A 27,389-nucleotide genomic window follows, 5' to 3' on the forward strand; every position below is an offset into this window, starting at 1 on the left:
GCGCGTGGAGGCCGATTTGTGGGGCAAGGGCGTCGCGAGCTAGGGATTTCACCGGTTCGAGGTGAGTAATGATTGTAAATGATATCCAGAGGTTTGAAACCCCGGATTGCACACCGTAGTGCTATATTGAGGTGACTTGTACGCCGGATAGCGGGCATGGGGTAGAGCACCATTGGGGATTGTGACTTGGTCCGTCCCGATTGATGATTTTACCGTATATTTTGACTGAAACTTATTTGTTATTATCATGATTTGGGCTGATTGCCATATTTGGGCTTCGTGCCAATTATCTGAACCCTTCGGGGGTTTTTATCACTGTTTTCCTCACTATTTTGATATACTACTTGAACTCAGTCCTGTTGATTATACTGTTTTACAAACTCAGTCGCTTTAATTGAACTTTGAGACTTAAATGATATTTCCACTGTTGTTTGGGCTGAGCACTACTATTTTATTGATGCCTGAGGGGCTTATGATATTTTCTGGACTGAATGAGGCCGAGGGCCATATGTGAGGAGGCTTTCAAGCGTCGAGTGATATGTGAGGAGGCTTTCAGGCCTCGAGTGATATGTGAGGAGGCTTTCAGGCCTCGAGTGTTATGTGAGGAGGCTTTCAGGCCTCGAGTGTTTTGTGAGGAGGCTTTCAGGCCTCGAGTGTGCTGTGAGAAGGATTTCAGGCCTTATGTTATATGCCACGAGGTGGCTTTATATTTCACTTGAGCCGTAACGGGCCCCTCCCGGAGTCTGCACACCCCCAGTGAGCGACGTCGACGATATATGGATCGGGCTGCACGCTGCAGCGAGATGTGGATCGGGCTGCACGCCGCAGCGGTTTCTATATGATACTGTTCTGAGAGTGGTCTGAGAGAGAGAGAGCCCGAGGGGCTGAGAGTGTTTCTGAGAGTGAGCCCGAGGGGCTGGTACTACTTTGAGATATTGCCCGAGGGGCGAACTTTTATGTGCTCATCTTGCATATTTATTTGCCTTTTTACCTGTTATACTGTGGTATTTGTGCCCGAGGAGCAGATTTCCTGTGCTTATCTGCACTAACTGTTTTGAAATCATTTCGTAACTGTTGAAAAGGTCATTTTCAAAAGAGATTTAAACTGAGCCAAGATATTTACAAGGATTTCACAGTTTCACTTTTTTCTCAAAGGATTGTACCCTGCTCCTATACAGCATGATTGTTTGCTTTACGTGATTTCTTACCGATCAGTTGTTATTTACCTTTATTATTCACTGAGTTGGAATACTCACTTTACTCCCTGCACCTCGCGTGCAGATGCAGGTACTTGTTCACCTGGTAGCGGGTTTTGAGCTGATTAGAGATTATGCTATCGAAGTTGAGCGAGGTGACCGCCAGCGTTCGCGGCACCGCATTTTTTCCTTTTATTTATAAATCTTATTTGGTATATTTCCGGCTTGTAGTTGTAACTTCACTCTAATAGATGCTCGTGACTTGTGACACCCCGGTTCGGGCTGTGTCAGGATGGTTCTACTATTATTATCTATGTTTTCACAAATTATTGTTATCAAACCATGCTTCATAATTGCTTAATGGTGACTCACTGCTTAAAAGAGGTGTTCTGTATTGGTCTGGCTGGCCTTGTCTTCACGAGAGGCGCCATCACGACAGGGTTTGGGAATTGGGTCGTGAAATCTCCAGGCGGGCTCCTGACTGCTAAACTTGAAGTGTATTCCCTGCTCTCCAGGCGGGCTCCTGACTGCTGAACTTGAATGTATCCTGCTCTCCGAGGCGGCTCCTGACTGACTAAAGTTGAACGTATCCTGTCCTCTCCGAGGTCGGCGTCCGTGCTACGACGTTGAAATGTAGCTCCTAGTCTCCTGGTCGGCTCGTGCTCTGATTGAATATGATCCTGTCTCTGTCGGCTCGTGACTCGCTGATTTGAACTGTACGTCTACCGTTGTCGTCCGTAGGTCGGTCTCCGTGACGTCGCGTAGAACGTTGAATCGTAGTCCTGTCGTCGTACGTACGCGGTCTACGTGACTGCTAGAGTTCGAATGTACGTCTCCCGTTGTTCCTCGTACGGCGGGTCCGTACGTACGTACGTACGTACGTAAACGTACGTAACGTAAACGTAAACGTACGTACGTTACGTACGTACCGTACGTTACCGTACGGTACGGTACGGTACGTACGTACGTACGTACGTACGTACGTACGTACGTACGTACGTTATTTTCCCCCGTGCTTCGTACCTGACCGGGCTACTGACTGACTGACTTTCGAAATCGTAGCTCCCTAGTCTCCAGGACGGCTACCGTGACGTTCACAAAGCGTACAACTAAGAACGTTTCTGCCCCAGTTAGGTGCTCGGCACGATACTGCGACTTGCTACAGTCCATCGTTACCAACGTATACCGACTTAACGAAGTTTTCGAAACGCGTAAACCTTCGAATTCGGTAACTCCCTGGTTCTCCGAACGTGGGCTCCTCGGATTGACCTGAACGTTGACTCGTATTCCCTATCGGTCTCCGAGCGGCTCCTGATTGCTGAACTCGAATCGTATCCCTGTCTCCAGGTGGGCTCCTGATTGCTGAAACATGAATGTATTCCCTTGTTCTCCAGGTGGGCTCCTGACTGCTGACTTGAAATGTATTCCCTGTTCTCCAGGTGGGCTCCTGATTTCAACAAAAACAAAGAAAATTTCTGCCCCAGTTCTGTAGCTGGGCATATATATGAGTGTAAACCGAATCATGTTACCAAATATCAATAAGAACTTGAAAGCTAAAACCTGAACTGTACTCCCTTGCTCTCCAGGTGGGCGCCTGATTGCTGAAACTTGAACTGTATTCCCTTGTTCTCCAGGTAGGCTCCTGATTCCTGAACTTGAATGTATTCCCTGTTCTCCAGGTGGGCTCCTGATTTCAATAAAATAAACAAAAACAGAGAAAATTTCTGCCCCTGTTTCAATCAAAGGAAAATCTTGTCAGTTTAAAATGGTGGTTAGTTGATGGCATTCTTGCTGAAGGTGTCTCCGCTGCCGTGCTTTGCTTTGACCTGCTTCCCCGAACTGGCCCTGAACCGCTTGACTTTCTGACTGACTTTCAAACCCCCATGACCTTTGACGACCCGAGTGTTCTATACCCATACTGTTGTTTCACACCTCTGACCCCTTTATCTGAACTTTTGCATTTCCCATGACATTACCAAATCATTCCACCGATGAAACTTCCGGTGATTCCTTGTATCCCACTTTACATCATGCTATCTTTGGTATGTTCTGGCCACACTGTGCTTTGCAAATTATGGAAGTTGGTAGTGAGCTTTGAAATCCTTTCTTATTTGCTTTGAGCGAGACTGACATTGGAACATCTTAGAGAAACAAAACCCCAAAAGAAATGAAATGCAATGACCTTGAGAGTTAAGGATAAAGAAAATCCAAAACCGGACGACTTGCTAAAAAGAAAAAGGAAAAGAGACTTATCTGAGTGGAACAGTTGGTACCATTGATCATGACATGCATTTCGGACTAATCGGCCCAATCTGTCCAACCAGTCAACTTTCAGTTGCCGTACTTTGTTGCCCCGGAATTCCATATCCTGATTTCTTCACCCAAACCTTAACCTTGTTCATCCTGCGGTGCCCTGAAAGGTTTTCACCAACAGACCTCTCTTATTTGTTCATCTCTCAACTCACTTTCGCCTCAAGGTGCCCGTGAGGGTTTTCACCAATAAGACTCTCTCTTTTTCATTTCTCTCAGCTCCCGTCGCCTTACGGTGCCCGTGAGGGTTTTCACCAATAAGACTCTCTCATTTTCATTATTTTCCTGCTTGGACCATAGTGTTTCCCCTAAAATGAATCAACTCTACTTGCTCGACTTGGCATCTCTCGAAGATTGATCAGAAGGTCTTTCTTTGGACCGTAATGTGGGCTTTTGGATAGGGTTAGAAAGAAAGGGTATCAAGGCTCAAAACAATTCAACATGGGTTCAAAAATTACAACTTTCGGAATCAGATTTCTTACAACAACCACAACTTCTGCCCCATTTTCTTGCTTGGGGACTTTTGGATCTTATTTTGATGGGACCGAACCGTGAGGCTGCCTACGTATCCTTAAAAGGAATCAGGTCGAACGTAGTTCATGTCATAAAAAATTACTTTGTTGTTGTGATTTCTCTTTTCTTTTTCTTCCTCTTTCTCTTCTTTTCTTTTCTTTCTTCCTTTTCACTTTTTATTGTTTTGTTGTTTGTTTTTTCTTTTTCTTTTTCTTTTTCTTCTCTTTTTCTCTTCCCCTTTTTTTCTTTTCTTCTTCCTTTTTCCTTCTCTCTCTTTTCATTCTTTTCTTTTCGCTTTTTCCTTGACTTATCTTTCACGCATGTGTTTCTGATCTTTGCTACTGATTCCGAAAGAGAGGTATGAAAGAAAACAAATAAGGCTCAAAGGGGTAACGAAGGATAAAGTGTTTAGATAGCAGAACAAAATGTCTTCGTCATTCCAATCTTTAAAGCATGCCAAGTACAAACAAATACAATTTAACCAGAGAAAATCATACATAATATCTCTTAACCGCATCGGAATTGATGGCCATTTCTACACACTTGCCTTCTATGTCTGATAAATACAAAGCACCATTTGACAACACTCTAGTTACGATGAACGGCCCTTGCCAGTTTGGGGCGAACTTGCCTTTGGCCTCAGCCTGATGTGGAAGGATACGTCTCAACACTTGCTGACCCACTTCAAACTTCCGTGGACGCACCTTCTTATTATATGCTCTTGCCATTCTCTGTTGATACAATTGGCCATGACACACTGCTGCCAATCTTTTCTCATCGATCAAACTCAATTGCTCGGGCGGGTTCTGACCCACTCATCATCATCAATTTTGGCTTCAGCGACAATCCGAAGGGATGGGATTTCAACTTTTCAGAATTAGCTTGTCTTTTAAAACAAGGCCGAAGATTCCTCATGCATGTCATGTCATTGAAACCAGCATAAAAAGAAATGTGTAAGGAAGAAAAGAAAAACAAAAATAGGATTGATGAAAAAGGGAAATTGCATTTCATTGAAAATCAAAAGATAACATGGAATAATCCTGATAAACTGAAAGAAAGTCAAAGCAAACTACCAAATATCCTTCCGGGTAAGGAGAGGAGTAGCTTCCCAATTGTTAATCTTTGCACTTGGCCCGACATATTTCACATCCGCCTTGCTAGAACCCTCTCCAACTTCCACCATGTTCACAGCATCGAACAACTTCTTGACCCTTTCAATCAACTCTTTATCAGGATCAACCACAGAACTAGGAACTGTTGTTACTGGGCGCTTCCCAGCGCCTGGCTTGAAAATGACGGGATCTGTGTGGGCACCCTCCACAACTACGACAGGCTTGTTTACTGCCCCTGGTACTACCATTTTTGCTTTTTCCTGTTTCACTGCAACCTCACTTGAGGACCCTTTCTTGACTACCGCAGATGGTTCACTGTTCGTCCCGCTCAACCTGATCACTGATTTCTCACTTGTTGAGTTTTCAACCGGCCTGGCCTCACTGGACCGAATCATGACGGTCTGTGAAGGCTTCTTAGGCTCCCCTCCTTTATGCACTTTCTCAATCATATTGGTCTCATGATGGGCCGGCAACGGATTCTGGTTGATATTAGGCGCTTCCGGGGCTTGGACCTCGATCCGATTGGTATCAATAAGCTCTTGAATAGCATTTTTCAAATGCCAGCATTTCTCCGTGTCATGACCCGGAGCACCAGAACAATATTCACAGCTTACAGAATAATCAAGATTTCTCGAGGTAGGATTTGGCAACTTTGCCTCAAATCGGCCTCAACATACCCGATTGTCTCAACCTGTGGAATAGGCTAGTATATGATTCTCCCAATGGAGTAAAATTCTTCTTCTTCTGGAATCTATCATTCTTGAAGGCTTGATTGGGCCGGGAACCCGTTCCAGGGGGATTTCGGTAGGCTCTTGGGGGTGGATAGGCATTTTGTGGAGCTGGGTAGGTATTCTGTGGGGTTAGCGGTATAAACCGGTGGTGGACGCCCCTTTGCCCAGGCCTGGTACATTTCAGCCATTTGTTGCTTTAACTTATGTATCTCTTCTTTCATCGCATTAACATCCAACTCTTCCACCTCTTTTGATGGATCGACAATACTTGCCCCCAGTTCTTGGTTGGCCATGTTCAGCTTGTCTTTTGACCGGGTGTTGTAGGAGTGAGTTGCCAGAATGCCAATCAACTAACCACCTGCCTAGACTCAATACATCAACAACAACCTTGTTAGCGATGAGGGCTTTAACAGATTGGTAACCGCATATTTTGGGGAATGAATGCACCTAAGCAGTTAACCGTTTCTATTATGCATTTGATCGGTTGATTGCGTCATCCCGGCTTTCCTTATTTCCGTTTGCGACTTCCCTTTTCCCTCTTTTTCTTTCTCTTTTTTTCATTCATGCCTTTGCTTTCTCTCATTTCTCCCCCTTGTCTTGCCATTTTTCCTTCTCTGGGTTTCTTATTTTCTCTCTTTTCTTTTCTTTTCTTCTCTTGTTTTTCCTCTCTTTTCTTTTCCTTTTTTTTCTTTTTCTTTTTGTTTTTCTTCATTTGGTTACGGTCGAATCCTATGGAGATTGCCTACGTATCATGACCCCGCATGAATCAGACCGAGCGTAGTTCTGGAGGATAAAAATAAATAATGAAACATTTTGGGATTTTCAAATTTTCATCCTACCGAATTTTACCATGAAAACCAATAGACTCAAAAAGGAAACTAACAGGAGAAAAATCAAGACTCATTTTGACTCAAAAAGTTATCACTATTTTTCAGAATTTTCATAAAAATATCCGGCTTTTGCCAATACGGCCTTTCAGCACTCCGAGGAGGAAGATTTTAAGGCTGTGTTCGCTAACCGGCCAAAACCTTGAAAAATGACCAAAGGTGGCTGTTCTTTCAAAACAGCCTTCCGGCGCCCTTTTGGGGACATTCGTCTATTTTGACAAGAATGGCATCACCTTACTTATTTACAATAGAAATAAAATTTTGTTCTTTTTGGGCTAGTTTTGCAAAAAGGGGAATTGGACCCGATGAGGATTGCCTACGTATCCCACGCCCTGTGGGAATCAAACTGCCGTAGTTCAGGCAGATAAAACAAAACTTTCTCTTTTTTTCAATTTCATTTTTCCCAAAAATTCGGCAGATTTTCAGTACCATTTGGACATTGGTTTTGTCAAAACAAGTGATCAACTCACTTAACCCCCACACTGCTATTTCTCCCTTCCTAACTTTCTCCCATTATTCAAAAGCCGGTCAGCATGCAAATCCAAAGCAAAAAAATGCACAAGTAGCAAGTAAGATGCATCAGGATGGTCTGTTATTTTGGGCACACCTGTCCTAGACGGACCTAACCCCTGTGTTGAGCCCCCTAAGTCAAATGCGCGTGATGCAAACAAACGTTCCTACTAGGGATCCGGCATGAGGATGTATTTTTCTAGGTTTAAATCCTGGGGTTTTGTTCTAGACTTAGGGTACCCGAGCGGACAACTGGGGCCGAGGAGGGGGCGACGTACCGGGAGCACTAAAGTCTGCCTGGCCTTGTATCTTGCCCAGCCTCGCTCTATTTGGTAAAATTCCTACAGAAAAGCGGGCTACGCGAACGTATGCACCATTTTTAGAAGACTCAGAAGGGGTGGCGTGAGAAGACAATTATATACGATTCAACAATATTAAAGCGGTAAACAGATAGCATTTAGCATAGAGGTTCACAAAAATACAGTAATATGAACAATAAATAAAGCCAAGTAAAAATCATGAAACAAGCTCAAATTCTTGAACCCTGAACCAAAAGTTCTGGGTTCTTGTTCCCAGCAGAGTCGCCAGACCTGTCACACCTCCTTTTTACCTACACCCCCGGAAGAGGGTATAGTAAGGGAGTTTTTCCAATTAAAGGACAATCGAAACGGGATGTATTTATTTAAAGAATTCAGAGTCACCACTTGGGATAATTTATGGCGTCCCAAGTCACCGGTTAAAAATCCCGAATCGAGGAAGATTTGACTCTCTTTTACAATCTGCGAACACAAAAATCCGGGTAAGGAATTCTGTTAACCCGGGAGAAGGTGTTAGGCATTCCCAGGTTCCGTGGTTCTAGCACGGTCGCTTTGATTATACCTGGCTTATTAAATTGTATAATTACTGATTTTAGAACCTATGTGCTTTTGCCTCTCACCGCTTTTTAATTAAGAAAATTATCTTGAAACGGGTTATGCGTACGTATACCCATTTATTTGGTGCGTCAAAAATCATGTCACGCGGACGTGTCCGCAATTAATAACGCTTTATTATTATTAAGAAAAGTTTGGCCGAAGTTGCGCGAACGCATACTCCGAATTAGTTTTTAAAATCGTAATTATGTTACGCGAATGTATACATAATCACGATGGTATTTTTTAATTTATACTAAGACAAGAACGCGAATTTAACACTAATTCCACTTTACTTCATCTAAAATCCAAGCCCCATTTTTAAAAGCCTAAATTATATTCTAACATCCCAATTAACTACATATTCCCACCCTACTGTAAATCACATTAATTTATGTAACAAAATGAAACCAGAACGTATAGATGACAACGGAAGAGAAAATGAAGAGTCTGTAGAGCAGTAGCAGGAACTTCACACCAGCAAACCCAGAAGATTAATTTGAGCAAACCAAAACCCAGCTCACTCGAGCAGTACCACAGCAGACTCCAGACTCTTTTGAAACAAAACCAAACTCAATCCATTTTTAATCACTAATCGACCAGAAATTCTTCTTTGCAAATTGGAAACTAGAAAAATTTCAGAAAAAGGAATTCAATAACACAGTGAAATTGCAGACGTCTTTGTTTTTCTGTCTTTTTTAGCTCTCCCCCTCTCTTTTATTCTCTTAGATTTTAGCTCTTCATCCCTAGGTCTGCCTTGCCAGGCAAGAATAAGATGCCTTTATAGGCAAGCAAATAGGGCAGACTCCAGATTTCAATTCTTTCAATTCTACCCCTTTCTAATTTTTGTTTTTGCTACTTGACCCCTTATTTACTGACTTGTTACCAAAGCTAACCTACTACACTTCTGAAATTCAATTAAAACCCCCACTAGAAGCTTCTCTTTTCTCTTATCAACAAGATTCTCTCAACCAAATACCTAAACTATCCCCCGAGCCCTGATTATTTATTGTAGGACACCAGGCGGGTCAAAATTGACCCAAAGTTCCCGTCCTAAAACTGGGCTTGTGAACCGGACTAGCCCCCGTTTTCTTTGGGCTTTCAATTTACAGAAACAAAATCCGATTCAATAAGCCCACCCAAAATTCAAGCTGAGCAAATCAAGCAAATTTCGATTCAAACCAGAACAAAGGAGAAGAACTAAAGCTACCATGAGATTTAAATGCAACTAAACATGTTTTCGTTCTAATTATGCAAAAAAGAACTGATTCAATCAAAAGAAAAAAAAAATATATATATATATATATATATATATATATATATATATATATAAAACAAAACTAAAAGAAGAAGAGATGAACCAGACGAAAATGAAGATGGAGAGAAGAACGAAAGAGACGAAGAAAAATAGGGCGAAGGTACCTAACAACAGAAGCGAATGGACAAGCTTGAAGGAACTCGGGCTTCTCGATTTTGAGCCGAAATTGGTCTCAATCATGCGCTCTTGTCAAGAAGGGACAACCGAGGCTAGTTTTGACTCTAATCCTCCGCCAAAAACTGGAAAATTCTTTTCGTCTTTTCCCCTTTTTAGATCTGGACTTGGCTCTGCGCGGTGATGCTTTGAAGGATTATGGCGAAAGATTAAGGGTCAGGGGTGAGTAAGGGTGGTATGGGGTAGTTTTGATGGCGGTTTGGAGTTATTGCGACTGGTAAAAATGGCAGATCCTAAACTAGGGTTAGGAGATATCGAAGAGATGAGAGAGATGGAGATGGGGAAGATGACCCATCTCTGAAATTTCGGACATATTAAAGGGAATGGGGTCTTTAGTTCCTGGCCGTTGGATGAGCTTGATTGAAGGGCTCAGATTCATCTTAGAGTTTGACCTTGAAGCTACGTCGTTTAGGATGAAGGGCTGACCGGGTTTGGGGGAATTTTGGGCTTGGTTTAATGGGTTTGGGGAGGGACTCGACTGGGCCTGGGTAAAAGAATTAATGACTGGCCCAATTACTCCTCTTTTCTTTTAAAAATCTCTTTTCTTTTCATTTCTTTTTCACAAATTCTTTTTGTTGCCTTTTCTTTTTCCAAAATAAAAAATCAAATTAATTCCTAGAACTTAATTGACTTAAATAAAAGCACTAATTAAACATAAATGATAATTAACACAATTAGTTAAAAACAAATTAAAAGGAAATCTACTTAAAATAAAAGTTGAAATCAAAAATGCAAATTACGCTATTTTTGTGATTTTCCTTTTCTATAAAATAACTAATTTACTACTTAACTCAAAAATTGTAAAATTAAATCCTACATACAAATGCAACATATTTTTTGTATTTTTCATTAATTAAAATGCACAGATAAAAATGCAAACAATTAACAGAAAATGCCAAGAAAATCCACAGAATTGCAAACACTAAAAGAAATTATTTTGTTTTGAATTTATGGGAGTAGTTTATATAGGGTAAAAATCACATGCTCACAAGCGTAATTCAGGAGAATATGTCTCGTAAATTGTGGTAGTTACTCGGGAGAGAATTACAACACTCAGAGTGCTCACGATCAGTAGAGAAGAGTTAGGCAAATTTTATAGAAAATGTAGCGGAAAGGATTTCGACAATAGGAAAAATCATAACCTTAGATCATTCCAATTCTTGTCTACAACCCGTTTGTAGTTAGTCATTAATTATTGCATTTTCATTACGTGATTTAGTTAGTAAACATCAAATTTGTTATTTAAACAAGTCTGAAGATTGATTGCGTGAATTTGTGTGAGTCTAGTAGCTGTGTTTAAAAGGTTAATCCCGGTGGGGTTCGACTCCGGACTTATTAACTGGAATATATATGCAATGACCGCTAAGTCCTTTCTAGAAGGCATAGTTGGGCGTGATCATTATCGATTTCTTAGAATATAGATCTTCCAGCTTCATCCATTCCGTTGCTGCAGAAGTTTCTTCAGCAATTTCCCGGAGAACGCTATCTGTAATGCTCATGAATATCTCAATCAAAACCCTTTTCCTTCAGGTTTGCCTTCTCTGTCTCTTTCATCACTTCAGGAAAATCCTCATCAATTGCCTTCCATAACCTTGTAACACCAGGGACAATTTCATCCTAATCTTCCATAGGTTGAAACTAGAACCCCCGTCAAATTTCTCCACTTTGTACTTTGTTGAAGATGATGAAGACCTCTTAACTTTAGATTATACTTAGAAATCCGAAACTTGCTCTGATACCAATTATTGTGGAAGATCGTGGGTTAACTAGCACACAATCACACACAAAGCAAATAGAGAAAAAAATCAACTACGTTTGCACACCATAGAAAAAGTCTTACATGGAACGTAGAAAGAAAAAAGATTCTGCTTATAAAGAGTTGGATGGTGTGAGGCCTTTTGGGGAAACGTGCGGGCTTAGTCCAAAGCGGACAATATCACAGCATGTTAAGAGTATCTTTGGGTCGTTTTAGCCTAACAACTGGTATCAGAACCAATAGTTTGGCAAGACTACGGAGATGACAGAGTGTGGCGTGGGAACCCGGCTTAGTGCCTTTGCCTCTACGGGGTTTACGACCTTTACTCGTACGCATACACATCCTTTGGTCTTCGATAACCATGATCATGTGGGTTGCACACAGTTCTCCAAATTAGCCCATAAATGGTGATGTATCACGTTGAACTTAGTTCAAGGGGGAGATTGTTGGGTGTGTGTGAACAAAGTCCCGCATGGAAAGTAAAAAGGAAAAAGATTCTGCTTATAAGGAGTTGGATACTCTTAATGGTGTGAGGTCTTTTGGGAAAAACGTATGGGCTTAGCCCAAAACAAACAATATCGCACCATGTTAAGAGTATCTTAATTTGGGCCGGTTTAGCCTAACAGTAATCTTACATTTACGACTAACTACTCTGCTTTTTCTCTTCTTTCCTGAACCAAAATATTAGCTATTGTGTGATTCAAGTTGGAGAGGTCTCTCGAGGATTTTAAATTTCATATGACAATGTTATAAAGGTATATTAATTCTTATGGTTAGTCTATAATAGTATATTACTATAGTATTTATTTAGCTTAATAATATAGTTTAATTCACGGGAAAAAGTCAAACTAAACCGGATATAATGAACAATAATTCAACTTAGAGAATTTAGAGAACAAATTTCTTTCTTATTCATGGAACCCATAAAGAGGAAAACCAGGACTACGGCAATTATAAACAATACGGAAAAGGGTGAAAACTGCCCCTAGACTATTGGAGTTGGTATAATAATGCCATCCGTTCACCTATTTTGAAAAAATTGCCCTCACCGTTACCTTTTCAGCTCAAGAATGCCCTTACCACTATTACACAACTTTGGAACCCACCAAGATTCTATATCTCTTATTGACATGACCTTGCGCAATTAAACCGCCAGATTCCTCGAAATCCTTCCGTTAGCATTTCATGAACACTCTGAATCTCTAGCAACATTCACATATTAGACCTCTTACCGGATAGCCAGTAAAATCCTTCGCAGGAGCTTCACCAACCACGCGACCGCTGACCTGCTCATAAGAGATAACCCACCTGAGCCTGTGCTCATTCACCAGCTGCACAAGTCCATTCACTCCTCGTGGACATCAACTAAATGTGCGACAATATCTTCCAATTCAAAGTCATGCTGTATCCTTCTTCATATCACGCATCTCATTTCCGTCATATCAAATCTCTTATGCTAGCCAATATTTCAAATTAAGCTCGTAGACCTAGTCACTATCCACCATGAATCCCAAATCACTCTAAACTCCTCCCAAGGCACGTAGTCATCCTACCACAGAACCCCTATGCTGCTCTGCCACACTCCCACTTTGGTCAAACTCACTCCTTTAAGCAACTACTCGACTTTTGTTTCCCACACTTGGCCTTCTAGGAATTTAATCACCACAAGACACTAACCACATGCCCTTCCTCATCCTTCGCTGCCCAGTCAAATACGCAGGAGGAAATATCTCGCACCACATCTGCAGTACCATTTCAATTCCTCAATTTCCGATTTATAATAAGCACTTTGCGTCGCATAAGATTGAGTAGGAAGGAAACAAGGGCATAAGACTCAAAGGAATCAAACCGCACGATGAGGAATCAAGAAGGGGAGTGCTCCTAACAGCCATGTAGCCTCTCGAAGATAAGTACAGACGTCTTTGTACCGATCCGTAAAACTCTACTAGACTTGCTCATGACTCGTGAGACCTAAGGGAACCTAGTGCTCTGATACCATGTTGTCAGGACCCAAAATTCACTAAGGGTCGTGATGGCGCCGGACACCACTGTCAGTCAAGCCAACACCATTTAACTAGAAATTTCTCGTTTTAGATATTTGTGAAATCACTTCTTTTATACATTTAAACAATAAATAATAAGTTCCATTGAATAAATAATGATGTCTTTACAAAATTACTGAACAATCCCGAAATCATCCCAGAACCCGTGTCACAAGTGCATGAGCAATTACTAGGAAATCTAATAAAGTACAATAGCTGTCCGAAATACAAACTTGGACATAAAGTAAATATAATACACTAAAAGGGACTCTGCTGGCTGCGGGTCGTCTCGAGGGATGCAGCTCACCTAAGTCTCTGTATCATCCGTATTGCTACGCCCATTAGGCCACTAGAGGTACATGTGCCTGTGCAAAAAAAATGCACAGCAAGTGTAGCATGAGTATAAAAACAACGTGTACTCAGTAAGTATCCCGCCTAACCTCGAAGAAGTAGAGACGAGAGGTCGACTTTGACACTTACTAGTGATCCAATAATAAAATACCAATTGTACAATAAATCAAAGATTTCTATAAACATGGCTATAACTCAATAGAATGGAGCAAGTAAACAATTCTTTTAGTCATAGGGAAATTTCCAAATCCGTTTTCATCATTTATACATTTATTCTCAACCCGGGAAAGCAATGTCATCATTTATAAATATCAAGCCAAGCAATACAAGCATGCGCAAATCATGCCGAGGTCGTACGGCCCGATCCAACAATATTTAAACTGTGCACTGCCAGAGGGTCGAATGGCGCGAACCATAGATGCATCTATTACCCCGCTCGCGAATCATACATGCGACGCGGTCAAATATAAATAAACAATCACCCTGCTCGCGAATCATACATGCGACGCAGGTACACATAGAAACACACATTCAAACACTCAGTGAAGACTTCATCAGGGAAACAGTTATTCAAGGAGATGTAAATTTCTCTTTTATAAGTCAAGAAGATGAAGTTTAGTTCTTTTAGAAAGTCATTTGCCATTTCGGTATGATTTAAGCAATTTAAACTATCAATAAGGTTACAATTATCACAAGTAAAACATGATTTTGGGTCCTAGACTACCCGGACATAAGCATGATAGTAGCTACGCACGGACACTCGTCGCCTCGTGCGTACGTAGCCGCCACAAATAGGAGCACATAACCAATTAACTCACCTATGGAGACAATTCCCTCTTACAAGGTTAGAAAGGAGACTCACCTTGCTCTGAAGTTCCATAACCGTTATTTCATGCCCTTCCGAAAACTCAAATCAATGCACATTGCTCCAAAACTAGCCAATAATTATATAAACTCATTAATATATGTTCAATTACTCATTATAATCCAATTTATAACAATTCCTAACCCCGACCGAAAAGTTGACAAAATTAACCTCGGGCCCACGTGCTCGGATTCAGAAATTTTTCGAAGATAAAGTCTATCCATAACCTCACGAACTCAAATATATAATTTACTCCCAATTTCGCGCCCAAATCGTGGTTAAATTCCAAGAATACCAAATTTCTATGTTTTTCTTCAAAACCCCAATTTTCACTAATTTCCCATGATTTTCCATGTTAAAATCTAGATATAATCCAAGTAATTAACTTGCAATAGGTGTGAATCACTTACCTTGACATGGATGATGAAAATGGAGCTCCAAAATCGCTACTAGGTCGGCTCCTATGGAGGAAATGAGATAAAATGAGACAAAACCAATTCTTTACACTTATACACTGCCCATACGACTCTTCTTCGCGTTCGCGAGACACCCATCGCGTACGCGAAGAAGAAAATTCCAAAAAACCATTTTTCAAACTCTTCTCAGACAACCTCTAGTATAATGGCCATAACCTTTGTACAAATCTCAAAATGACAAATGGTTTAATGTTTTGGAAACTAGACACCAAGATCTACAACTTGTGTGTTTTGGAAATTTCCCAATTCGTTATAGATTTTGAAATATAAGCTGCCAAAGTCAGCCCTGTGCAACACAAATTTCTTCTTCATCTTCTCTGACAGCCTGTAGTGTACCAGCCCTAACTTTTTGTACACAAATCCAAATGCTAATTAATTGACCTTTCTGAAAACTATACACAAGGGGCTACAACTTTTACTTTTGGATCATCTTTAAATTCTTTATAGATTGCGAGATATGAGCCTCCGAAGTCAGACCTGTGCAACAGAGATTTCGTTCTTCGCGAACGCGAGCGTCCCTCCGCGAACGCGAAGAACAAATTCCCTGAAGCCAAATCCTTCTTCGCGAACGCGAAGAACAACACCAGATACCAGCATCAGCTATTACCAAATAGCCCGAAATGATCCGAAACCACCCCGAAATACACCCGAGGCCCCCGGGACCCCATCCAATCACACCAACCAGTCCCATAACATAACACAGACCTGCTTGAGGCCTCAAATCACATCAAACAACGCTAAAACCATGAATCGCACTCCAATCCAAGCTTAGTGAATTTTAGAATTTCAAGCTTCTATATTCGATGCCGAACCCTATCAAATCACGTCCGATTGACCTCAAATTTTGCACACAAGTCATATTCGACATTACGGACCTACTCCAACTTCCGGATCAAAATCCGACCCCGATATCAAAAAGTCCACTTCCGGTCAAACTCCTCAATAACCTTCAAATTTCTATATTTAGCCGAATGACTCCAAAATGACCCACGGACCTCCGAATCCACTTCCGATCGCGCTTCCAACACCAGATCACCATACGAAGCTATTCCCAGACTCGAAATCCCAAACGGACATTGATAACACTGAAATGCACTTCAACCCAAACTTATGAAATTCTTCCAAAAATGTTAACTTCCACAATAGGTGCCGAAATATTCCCAGGTCTTCCAAAACCCGATCCGGACATACGCCCAAGTCCGAAATCGTCATACGAACCTAATGGAACCTTCGAATCCCGATTCCGAGATCGTTTACTCAAAAATCTAATCTTAGTCAATTCTTGTAACTTAAAGCTTCCGAAATGAGAATTCTGTTTTCAAATATACTCCGAACTTTCCGAAATTCAATTCCGACCATGCGTACAAGTTATAATACCTGAAGTGGAGCTGCTCATGGTCTCAAACTGCTGCATGACGCGCTGGAGCTCAAAACGACTGGTCGGGTCGTTACAAAGCCTAGGACTACGGCAACGATAAACAATAATTGTTAAAATTAAGACCTTTAACTAAGACAATTCAGTGAGAATTGGTTTTTTAGTCCTTTACAAAGTTGTTTTAATTTTATATATTTTTTATCGGAAATCTTTATTTTTACGTATAAGAGATCCGAAAATAACATACAAGAGATCAGAAAAGGATATGAAAAGGTCATTTTCTTCTATTCAAATTGTAAGTGGTCACAAGAGATCATTCCCTCGATATTTCATGTTGAAGAACCCATAATATAACATTGATATATCCTCTCATAAGTTTCGTTTAGTCTTCTTACTCTAAATTAGGTGAAAGATTTACTATCATATTTACATCACATTGTTGATGGAAAAGAAAGCATTAAACTCTTAAGTTCCTTCAAAATATAAAAAACAATTTTAAACTTTCTTCTACATATCTACATCTAGATCATAGGAGGTATAGATATTGGAAGTTTACATATATAATTAATACCAAACCAACATAGAACAATTAATTAAATTCATTAAAGAAATTTTACATGCCTAAATGTAATTAACAAAAAGATATTAGCAGGCAAACAAACAAAACATTACATATATTTGATGCACAACATATATTGCATGTCCTTAATATCAAGGCCACCTTCTACTAATCCTAACTTTAAAACCATGTCTCATGTAGAGAATTATAGAAGCATTGGGTTCAATAGGGTGTCCTTTTACAAGTTCAACTTGATAATTGTGAATAATAGCAGCAGCTACAGCCTTCATTTGAGTGAAAGCCACTTCTTTTCCAAGACAAGTTCTTGGTCCAGCATTAAAAGACAAGAATTTGTACGACGGCTCGTGCTTAATAGTTCCTCTGTCTGAAATCCATCTCTCTGGCTTAAATTCCAAGCAATCTTTCCCCCATATCGTTTCCATTCTTCCCATTGCATACAACGAAAACATTATCTTTAACTTTGGATGAACTTTGTGACCACTCGGGAGAATGTCATTCTCAAGTGGCTCTTTGTGTTGGAATGGAACTGGTGGATATAGCCTTAACGAATCACACAACGCGCCATGTAAGTAAACAAGCTTGTTCAATTCTTGAACATTAAAAAGCCTCCATTTTCCAACTTCTTCTTTGGTAATAATAGAGTTGATTTCATCTCTAATCTTCTCCTCCACTTGTGGATTTGTTGACACAAGCCAAATAAACCATGTGAGAGCAGAGCTAGTCGTGTCGCGCCCTGCTATCATAAGATTCAATATGGTGTCCCTTAAGTACTTGTCATCACATTTCACTCCCAAATTCTCTTCTTCCTTGAGATAAAATGTCAAAAGATCAAATCCCTCTTCACTTTCTTTCACATTTTCTCCTTCCTTCAACTCTCCGCGCTTCTTGTATATGTATTTACTTATAGTATAGTCCAATGTTTCGCGAGCTCTAATCAACTTCTTTTCCTCTCCAATTCTAAGCCATCTTTGTAATTTCCAAATAATCTCGGGCAATGCATGGCGGAAAAGAATGGCTTCTTCAGCATCATCCATAGCTTTCGAGAAAGGAACATCAGGGAAATCTATAGATACACATCCAGGATCATATCCAGTGACCAAAATACAAGTAGTATCAAAAGTGAACCTTTGGAACAAATCTTGCAAATCCACTATAGAACCTTTGTCACATATATAATCAAGCACAGGAATTAGCCCTTTTTCTACCTTATCGCGACTAGTCTTGACTAAAAACTTGTAAAATTGTTGATGAGTGATGAGAGCACGAGTTGTCTTCCTCTGAATCTTCCACATATCCAAGTCCGCGTTGAAAATCCCATTTCCTAAAACATCAAACATCTCTTTAAATTTTGGCCCTTTTGGAAAATTCATGAAATTTGCACTCATTATGTAATGCACATTGGCTGGATCAACTGTTGACAACATGTCCATATTTGCAAACCAGGGACCTTTAAATAAAAAAGTTCCCCCTGAGGCTCTCATTGTCATAGTACACCTTTCATGGATTTGTTGTATATGGTACAAAGCCCCTGGGAGCATACCGAAAATCGGCCAATTTATCGGATATTTTGAATCCCTAAAGAAATAAAACAAGAAAAAACATAATATTGCTAGGAGAATTTCAATGTATCCTAATCCTATTAGTGCCATTTTATGGCTAGCTTCTAATATTTCAAAGTGGAATGGCACTATATGTGTGTACTTGCAAAAAAATAAACTTCAGACTTGCTTTTATAATAGTACTTTGTCAAAGTAGTTAGTTGCCTCAATTTTCAGTATTTGGAATTTTCTTCTTTTTCTTCACTATTCATATTTATGGTTTCTTGTTGGAACAGACTACCTATTATGAAACTACCAACAAACAAAAAAAATGGTAAAGAACAATATTTCAAAGAGCTTTCCTCATACTTTGTTTTTCTTTTTATTTTCTATTCGTTTAATTTGTTTTTTGTGAGAAAAACAACGTTTGAATGTGAAAAAAAAAAGGAAAAAACTAAATATTACATGCATTATAGTTAGTTGATCTGCTTTCTACTATCTAACATCTATGAAATTATTATCTCTGTGCATCACTCTATGAAATTAGTCAACAAGGTGTGATGTGTTATGAGGTCAGCACAGTTTTTAATTAAATGTATTTACAAAATTTATCTAAAAGCTGTCACCACTTTGACTTTTGCATAGATTCTCTCTAACTTGAGCATCTCTTTTAATTCTCCTCTCTTTCTCTAGTGTTCTTTTTTCTAATTAATTAATTCGACTTAGAATGTGTTAACTCAGTTCGTTAGAGAAGTTAAACCTAATTCATCTATTTTGAAAAGACATAATTTTAAAGATCTCGCCAGGGTAACTGTGAGGGGTTTTTTGGTTTAATTTAATGTATAAGAACAAATAACTCATACAAAACTCTGTATTAATGATATTGTATTTGATTTTTGGTATAAAAGTTTGCATTATGTGCATTCCGAAAACAATATCTGGTTTCCGATGTAGATCTCCATATAATTTGTGTGTCGTCACCCGGTGTCAATCTTCCTTTTTTAGTTTCCTATCCGGTGTTCCGTACGTGCATTGAGCCTGACTAAGTCTGGATTCTCGCTACTAAGCTCCACATTGAAGAGTACTTATATCCAGTGCTCGAACTCAAACCTTCTTTTTTAAAATGAAAGAATACTTATTACTCTGTTACAACCCTTGTTGATGCGTCAAGGAAACTTAGTTGTTTACATAGAGCAAAAGAAAATCATTTATGCTTTATTTTCAAAGTATCATTTTTCGATAAAGTATAACCTATATATCCTTCTTTGCTACCACATGATATTTGTTGTTGTCTGCAAGTATAACTATATAATAAGTGAAAGTCTCTTAGGACGATCAAGGGTATTTTCGGCATAAATATTTTGGTTTATAGATGTTAGCTTCTACTCCTTCCTTAGACTCGCCATTACTTTTGGTTTATAGATGTTGCTTCATTTTTGTTACTGTTTCTCAGATTTCTTAAAGTTAGCTCCAACCAGCATTTTTTTTTCTTCTATTATTTATTCTTTTTAAGTTCCACTAGTTGGTAGTTAATTGGGATAGTGAACAAGCTAGAGTTAGTGTGATGACCCAAAAGGTCATCACTTGCTTTTAAATTAAATTCTGTGTTTCCGAGGCCTTAAAAACCTCTTTTATCTTCACCTGTTTGCGTGCGCAGTCCGAGCGTGTAGCCGGAAAGCTGTTATGTGAAATATTAAAATTTTGACTTAAAAATGTATTTAAGTTGACTTCGGCCAACATTTTGGGTAAACGGATTCGGACCCGTGATTTGACGATCCCGGAGGGTCCGTAGGAAAATATGGGACTTGAGCGTATGCCCGGAATCGAATTCCGAGGTCCCAAGCCCGAGAAATGAATTTTTAAAGAAAATTATTTTCTGAAATTGTTTAAAGGATTTTGAAATGAAATTTGATTAGAATATGTTGGTATCGGGCCCGTATTTTGGTTCCAGTGCCCGGTACAGGTCTTATATATGATTTAAGATGATTCTGTGAAATTTGGTGAAAATCGGAATCCGTTTGACGAGATTCGGACTTAAAATTGAAAATTTGATGCTTTAAGAAGTTTGAGAGAAATTCTTTGATTTTGAGGTTTAATTCGTTGTTTGAGAGGTTACTTTGGCGATTTGACCGCACGGATAAGTTCATATGATGTTTTTGAGTTAGTACGTATGTGTTGGTTTTGAGCCCCGAGGGCTCGGGTGAGTTTCGGGTAGGTTCCGAGGTGTTTAAACTTAGGAAAATTCTGCTGTTGCACCAGTTCTGGTGTAACCGCACCTGCGGTTCTTGGGCCGCAGATGCGGACTCACAGGTGCGAGAAGAGCATCACAGGTGCGGAATCCTTCGCAGTTGCGGACAATTTTCCGCAGATGCGGTTCCGCAGGAGCGAGTCCTTTCTCGCAGGTGCGGCCCCAGCGGGGCCTAGCCATTTTCGTAGAAGCGACAATTATTCCGCACATGCGGTTGCGCAGATGCGACCCCTGAGCCGCAGATGTGGAAGTCGGGCAGTGAGTCTTTTCAAAAATATAACTTCAGCAATTTTCTTTCAAACTTTCACAAAAAATAGAAGAACTAGGGCGATTTTCTCAAGAGATTTTCTTCCCAAATCACAAGTAAGCACTCACTAACTGATTTCTTTCAACTATCTAATGTTTTTCATCAACTTTTATCATTAACTCTAGGGTTTTAATGGTAGAAAATGGGGAATTGGGTAGAGTTAGGGCTTTTTTATTATTTGGGAATTTGACCTTGTTTTGGGGTCGGATTTCAAAACAAATGATATATTCGGACTCGTGGGTGAATGGGTGATCGTGTTTTGGTCCGAACCTCGTGTTTTGACCAAGCGGGCCCGGGGTCAATTTTTGGGATTTTGTGAAGAATGATTAAAAAGCTATAATTGAGCATTGGAATTGGATTGTTTAACATTTATTGATGTTATTAAGTCGATTATGTATAGATACGATTGTGTTGGAGCCAAATTCGAAAGGAAAGGCGGTATTTGAGGATTGAGTTGGCCGTGGAAGTTTGAGGTAAGTGTCCGGTCTAACCTTAGCTTGAGGGATTAGGAGTTGTGTCCTATTTGCTAATTGCTTCTTGTTGAGTACGACGTATAGGCATGGTGACGAGTATGTATACGTTAGTGTCGAGCATGACCGTGAGTCTTGAATTGATAGATGTTGTGTTCTTAAATGTTACTACGGATGCTTTAATTGATGATTCTCGATATTGAGCAAAGATTGAGTTTATTTTTGTGGATTTTATTTATGATTGAGTGTTGATACTAATTGAGCTGAGTAGGAGTTGAGTTAGGATTGGTTATAGGTGATTCTCCCTTGCCGGGATGTTTGTCTTGATATTGTTGCTCCCTTGCCGGGAAGATATTATATTGCTTTTTGTTACTTTGCCGGGAAGTTATTAAATTATTTTTGTTCCCTTGCCGGGATTCCTTGTGATTGTGTGTTGGCTTGTAAATGGGATCGGGTGGTACGCCTACCACGAGATATAATGAAATGGGATCGGGTGGTACGCCTACCACGAGATATAATAAAATGGGATTGGGTGGTACGCCTACCACGAGATATGATGAAATGGGATTGGGTGGTACGCCTACCACGAATATAATGAAATGGGATCGGGTGGTACGCCTACCACGAGATATGATGAAATGGGATTGGGCGGTACGCCTACCACGAGATATAATAAAATAGGATTGGGCCGTACACCTACCACAAGATATGATGAAATGGGAGCGGGTGGTACACCTACCACAAGATATGAGAAATGGGATCGGGTTGCACGCCTGCAACGAGATGTGAACCGAAAGTGTAAATTGCCTTTGTTTTCCTTAACCTTGATAGAAGTTGAATTTTTGGTTTCTTGATAATTCTCTTGAGATCTGTTTTATCTGTTATTCCCCGAAGCATGTTTTCCTTCCCAGCTTTAAATTATTTGTTCTAGTTTATTTTCCGTTGTATATATATATATATATATATATATATATATATATATATATATATATTATATATATATATATATATATATATAATAGAGTATATACTACTATGCACAGATTTATCTGGAGTCTGGTCCTAGCCTCGTCACTACCTCGCCGGGGTTAGGCCAGACACTTACCAGCACATGGGGTCGGTTGTGCTGATGCTATACTCTGCCCTCTGTGTAGATATTGGAGCAGTACTGGGACAGCAACAGTAGCTTGGGAGCTAGCCTTCAGTCCACAGAGATCCCGAGGTAGTCCTGCAGGCGTCCGCAGGCCCGACGTCTCTTCTATCTGCTATTATGTTCTGTTATCACTTGTATCCGAGACAGACTGAGTTTCTTTCTTTCAGACATTTGTATGTAGTAATCATAGACAATCCGTGAATGTTGTGACATCGGTTTCTGGGTAGAGACATATGTTGTCTATTCGTATCGATTTTGGTATTATAATTATCTAAGTCTTCCGCTTAATTTCATCTTCGCTACTGTTTAAATGTTGATCACCTGTTGTTACCAGTAGTTAAAAGTGTGAACAATGAAAAGGCTAAAGATTTCTAAATTTCGTGGCTTACCTAGCTTCTACGAGTAGGCGCCATCACGACTCCCGAGGGTGGAAAATCCGGGTCGTGACAGTTAGGAAGTAACACGATATGTATATTTATGTGTGCGTAGCGACGAAGTCACAATAGAAGTTATTGGTTCGGCATAACCTAGTAATTTCGGCTCAAGTTGTATTTGTATCAAGAAATTATTTAATATGTATAAATAAATTAATATATCTCAAACCTAGGCAATAAAGGAATTGTACGTATTTTAAAACCCATAAACTTAAAATCCTGAATCCGCCCGGGTGAGAGAGAGAGAGTGGACTAGAGAATGTTGTTGAGCCATTTTGTCATACTTCATAATAAGCCCCCACAAACAAGCAGTGCATGCACATTTCAACATCACACTAGATTATTTTCACCAGCTTTGAATCAATGTTCAAGCCTTCTTATTGGAATAACGGTAATTAATTTTCTATCACAAATTTGTATAATAAAAGCACCTACATAATATTTAAAATTCGTCAAGAAACAAGGTGATGATCCACATTCCTAATAGTAGTTACTAATTAGATAGGTTAGTGAACGATAACTAAACCTAAAGGAAGCTAAAAACATTAACGATTTTTCTAACATTCAACATATATAGTATTTATATTAAATTCTCAGGTTATTTAATCACTTACAAGTCAACCAAGTTTTCAGGCTAAAAAGGAAATCCTGTCTTTTCTTATTAAATGTTCTCAATAGGCAGCATGGTGCACTAAGCTCCCGTTATGCTTAGAACTCGAGAAAGGGCCGGATCACAAGGATCTATTGTACGCAGCCTTGCCCTGCATTTCTGCAAGAGGCTATTTTCACTGCTCGAACCTGTGACCTCATGGTCACAGTACGGCAGCAACTTTACCAGTTACGCCAAGGCTCCCCTTCAGTATGCTCAACCTGTAAATTGAGAATAAAAAAATTCCCAAAGAATACATAAGTAAGACATATGGAATAATTAAATTTTTTTTCCAGTTTAAATTATCTCTGAATTTTTTTGTGAACCAAATCCCAAGATTAAGTACAATGTCATTAAGATAGGCACACTCACTCTCCACAATTTTTTTTACCAAGACTCATTCGAAAAAAGGAAGGCTTCTTTCAGCCATTTGGAAGAAAACCCCTTCAAAAGAAGGTTAATTAATTAAAACCACATAATTAAGCAAAGAAATAAGACAATACAAAATAATGCAGATAAAGCCAACCCTAATGGTATAATAGTAGGATTTGCATCCTCATTGTAACTAGCCATTTTCCATGCGCCATTATCAACAACATCTATTGATAATATCTCAATTGGGAATCTACAATTTGGTGTAGAAGGATCATCTGTTGTAATAACGCCCATTCCTTGAAAATCGCAATACTCAATCTGTTGACTATTCATCTGGAAATACATATTGAATGCAAATGAAGCACGCTGAGTAGAATTGAGATTATCACAAGTTGCTCCAGGAGATAATAACGTGCAATCCGATGAATTGCAAGCGTAGTTAACTTGCTCCGTCAATTTTTCACTATCAGCATTAACACTATGATCGTAAACACACCATCGATTTGGCATTTTTACTGTCCCTTTCGCTGTAGTTGGCTCTTCATCCCGATCTTTTAATGAGAAATCAATCTTGTACTTAGGTGATCCGTCGTGTCTATATATACCCCAATGACGTTGATACTCGCCCCATTGTGTTACCATCCTGTTCTCATCAGATAACGCGGTGATATATACATTGATTGTCTTGTTTGGACGCAGAGGTGTTCCTTCATTTCTTTTTAAAAATCGAAGTAAACCACGATGATATCTTTCTGCATATTTTGGATTAGCATTTGGAAAACCATCTGTAGGCCAACCAACTTGTCCTACCATAATTTCCATGTCTGAATATCCTGCTTTTGTTAAAGCTGAAACTAGGGTATCATATGTGAAAGTGAAAATGTTTGTGTAAATATGCGGACCGTCTTTGATAAAGTAATCTAAGATATTTTTTCTATCAAAAAATGCGAAATCAACTGGCATTTGCTTAGTGGAGAGCATGTAAATTGGGAAAATGTTTATAACTAAAGGAGCATTGTGTTCTTTGAGGAATTTTAGAAGATCCAACATTTTGTCCTTTATATCTTCTCTAAAATCACCTTGTGATGGTTTTGTCACATTTGTTAAAATGTCAGTGAAGTGTGCTGTTGTCGTTTTGATATATTTGAGGTCGTGACGATCTAGGGCTTTTCGAGCTTCTTCCAAATAGTATACAACCTCGTCATTGATTCTTTTCTCGTATCTTTTGGTAAATGGTTCATTTCCCACGTAAAGATACCTGAAAAAAAAACATATATAAGACAATCAACGAAGAAGACTATTGATACAAAACTCTGTAAAAGGAAGCTTGGTATACAAAGTATTCAGGGTTTATGCAAGGTTCGAGAAAAGATCACACCCCAAGGAGGTGTGATGTAGGCAGTCTATCCCGACCTCGGCCCAAGTGGCCTGCCATGGTTGACGTCGTGCCATTGACATGGCATGCCATGGCCCGAATTTCTGTTTTATAGCCCTAAAATGCCAAAAAACGAGGAACAATCATGACGAAGCCATGATTATTGTTCATTAGGTCGTTTATGATTAGCTCATAAAATTTTAGGCGATTTAGAGTCAATAGTTAATTCCATGGCTCAAACATCACACGGGAGGCAACTTTACAATTGCTCCAAAGCTCCCAGAATACAAGTCGTGAGGATTCTTGATGACCGATGGTACAAGTCGTGATCGTTGAAGATCCGCTTCCGTTAGGAGAAACCCGTAAGTCTCTTAAACTATTATTGAGGTTAAATACTTCAAAATAGAAAAGAGGAGTTTTGAGAAGGTATATAAGAACCTGATATCGACTCCATTATCAACATGTTTCTTCACATTTTTTCCTATCCAATCATAGATATCCTTGGAGTTATTCATACGTCGTAGTTGGTAATCTTGAAATGTGACTGAGAGACCAATACTGCTATTGGCAAAGGCTGGAAGAACGTTTGTACTAGGGCTAAATAATTTCAATTCTGGTATTCCATTTTGTAAAAGCAAATCCACCACCATAGATGGTACCAATTGTTGTGTTGCCATCCTACCCCAATTGATGCCAACAAAACTATCGACAAGAACATAATTGAATGAGAATAATGTTCCCAAACTTATCCAAAATAATAAGATTGTTTTCCTATTCATGATTCTCGGAGGAAAGATCGATCCTTTCCCGACCCAGTGTGAATGCTGAATACAAAAATATGTTCCAAAAAATAGAGTTTCCAATTGAATGAAAATAATATATTCTCAAAATATGCTTCGTGCACTGGGTTGTTTCTTTGCCCTTTTCATTCTTGGAGAAAAATTTTTTGTTCATTTATGGTTTAACTTCCATAAGTGATAGTTGAGTCATGGGGTTCTTGTCTTGGGATTAACTGAGGAGGTTTGATTTATCAATGTTAATGAATTTGAAGTCCTACATATTTTAGGGTTTGAGAATGTGAATTATTCGTTAAGAGCAGGAAATGAGAGGTCGATGAGCTTGAAGGAGAGAAAAAAGGCGAGGAATTTGGGTTTGCGTAGGATTTTGAGATGGTGAATTCATTAAGATTTATATTTTCTCTAACAATACCATATTAAGTGTTAGATAAAAATAGGTAGAATTACATCAATAAGCGAGGGATTTGGGTTTGCTTAGGATTTTGAGATGGTGAATTCATTTTCTTTTTTTTTCCTTGAGATGGTGAATTCATTAAAGCCAGTTCTTTCTGTAATAGCATCCCTATATCAATGGCGAAGCCACATGGATATAAGGGTGGTTAGTTGACCACCCTTTGTCGAAAAATTGCACTATGTACATAGGTAAAATATTTCGTTTTAGAGGTATATAACACATATTGAACACCCTTTATCGGAATTTTTTTTACTTTTTTTTAAATTTGAACACCCTCGAAGAAATTTCTAGCTTCGCCACTGCCCTATATAATAATTATTCACTACAAAAATTAAGTTTTTCTTGGAACCGATTTTTATCTTCTATAACACCACTTCACTGTAGCATCCAAATATCGGAGCAAATGTTTACCCGTAAAAAAGTACAGTTGAATTTGTATAACGTGGTTTATAGACAAGCGAATTATTTTAATCCCAAAATAA

The 27,389-nt window shown here is 39.3% G+C and overlaps 2 protein-coding genes across 2 annotated transcripts; both read right to left on the bottom strand.

Annotated features, from left to right (window-relative positions):
- On the bottom strand, positions 17,106 to 18,812 carry LOC109230848 (alkane hydroxylase MAH1-like). Its single transcript, XM_019396304.1, has one exon. The coding sequence runs from the start codon at positions 18,754 to 18,756 to the stop codon at positions 17,239 to 17,241; it is 1,518 nt and encodes a 505-aa protein (XP_019251849.1). The 5' UTR covers positions 18,757 to 18,812; the 3' UTR covers positions 17,106 to 17,238.
- On the bottom strand, positions 24,180 to 26,709 carry LOC109231767 (glucan endo-1,3-beta-glucosidase 5-like). The gene is made up of 2 exons (XM_019397398.1): positions 26,095 to 26,709; positions 24,180 to 25,539 (listed from the first exon to the last, which is right to left on the bottom strand). Exons 1-2 carry the CDS (start codon positions 26,433 to 26,435, stop codon positions 24,372 to 24,374), a joined length of 1,509 nt encoding a protein of 502 aa, XP_019252943.1. The 5' UTR covers positions 26,436 to 26,709; the 3' UTR covers positions 24,180 to 24,371.

Source organism: Nicotiana attenuata, chromosome 8 (genome assembly GCF_001879085.1).
Source record: "Nicotiana attenuata strain UT chromosome 8, NIATTr2, whole genome shotgun sequence".
Lineage (NCBI taxonomy): Eukaryota > Viridiplantae > Streptophyta > Magnoliopsida > Solanales > Solanaceae > Nicotiana > Nicotiana attenuata.

Bases quoted from the DNA above. Each gene is read 5' to 3' on its own strand.
- LOC109230848 (XM_019396304.1), bottom strand. From the start codon at position 18,756: ATGGCACTAATAGGATTAGGATACATTGAAATTCTCCTAGCAATATTA.
- LOC109231767 (XM_019397398.1), bottom strand. From the start codon at position 26,435: ATGAATAGGAAAACAATCTTATTATTTTGGATAAGTTTGGGAACATTA. The intron at 25,540-26,094 runs GTTCTTATATAC...TTTTTTTTTCAG, and splicing joins GATAATGGAGTCGATATCAG to GTATCTTTACGTGGGAAATG.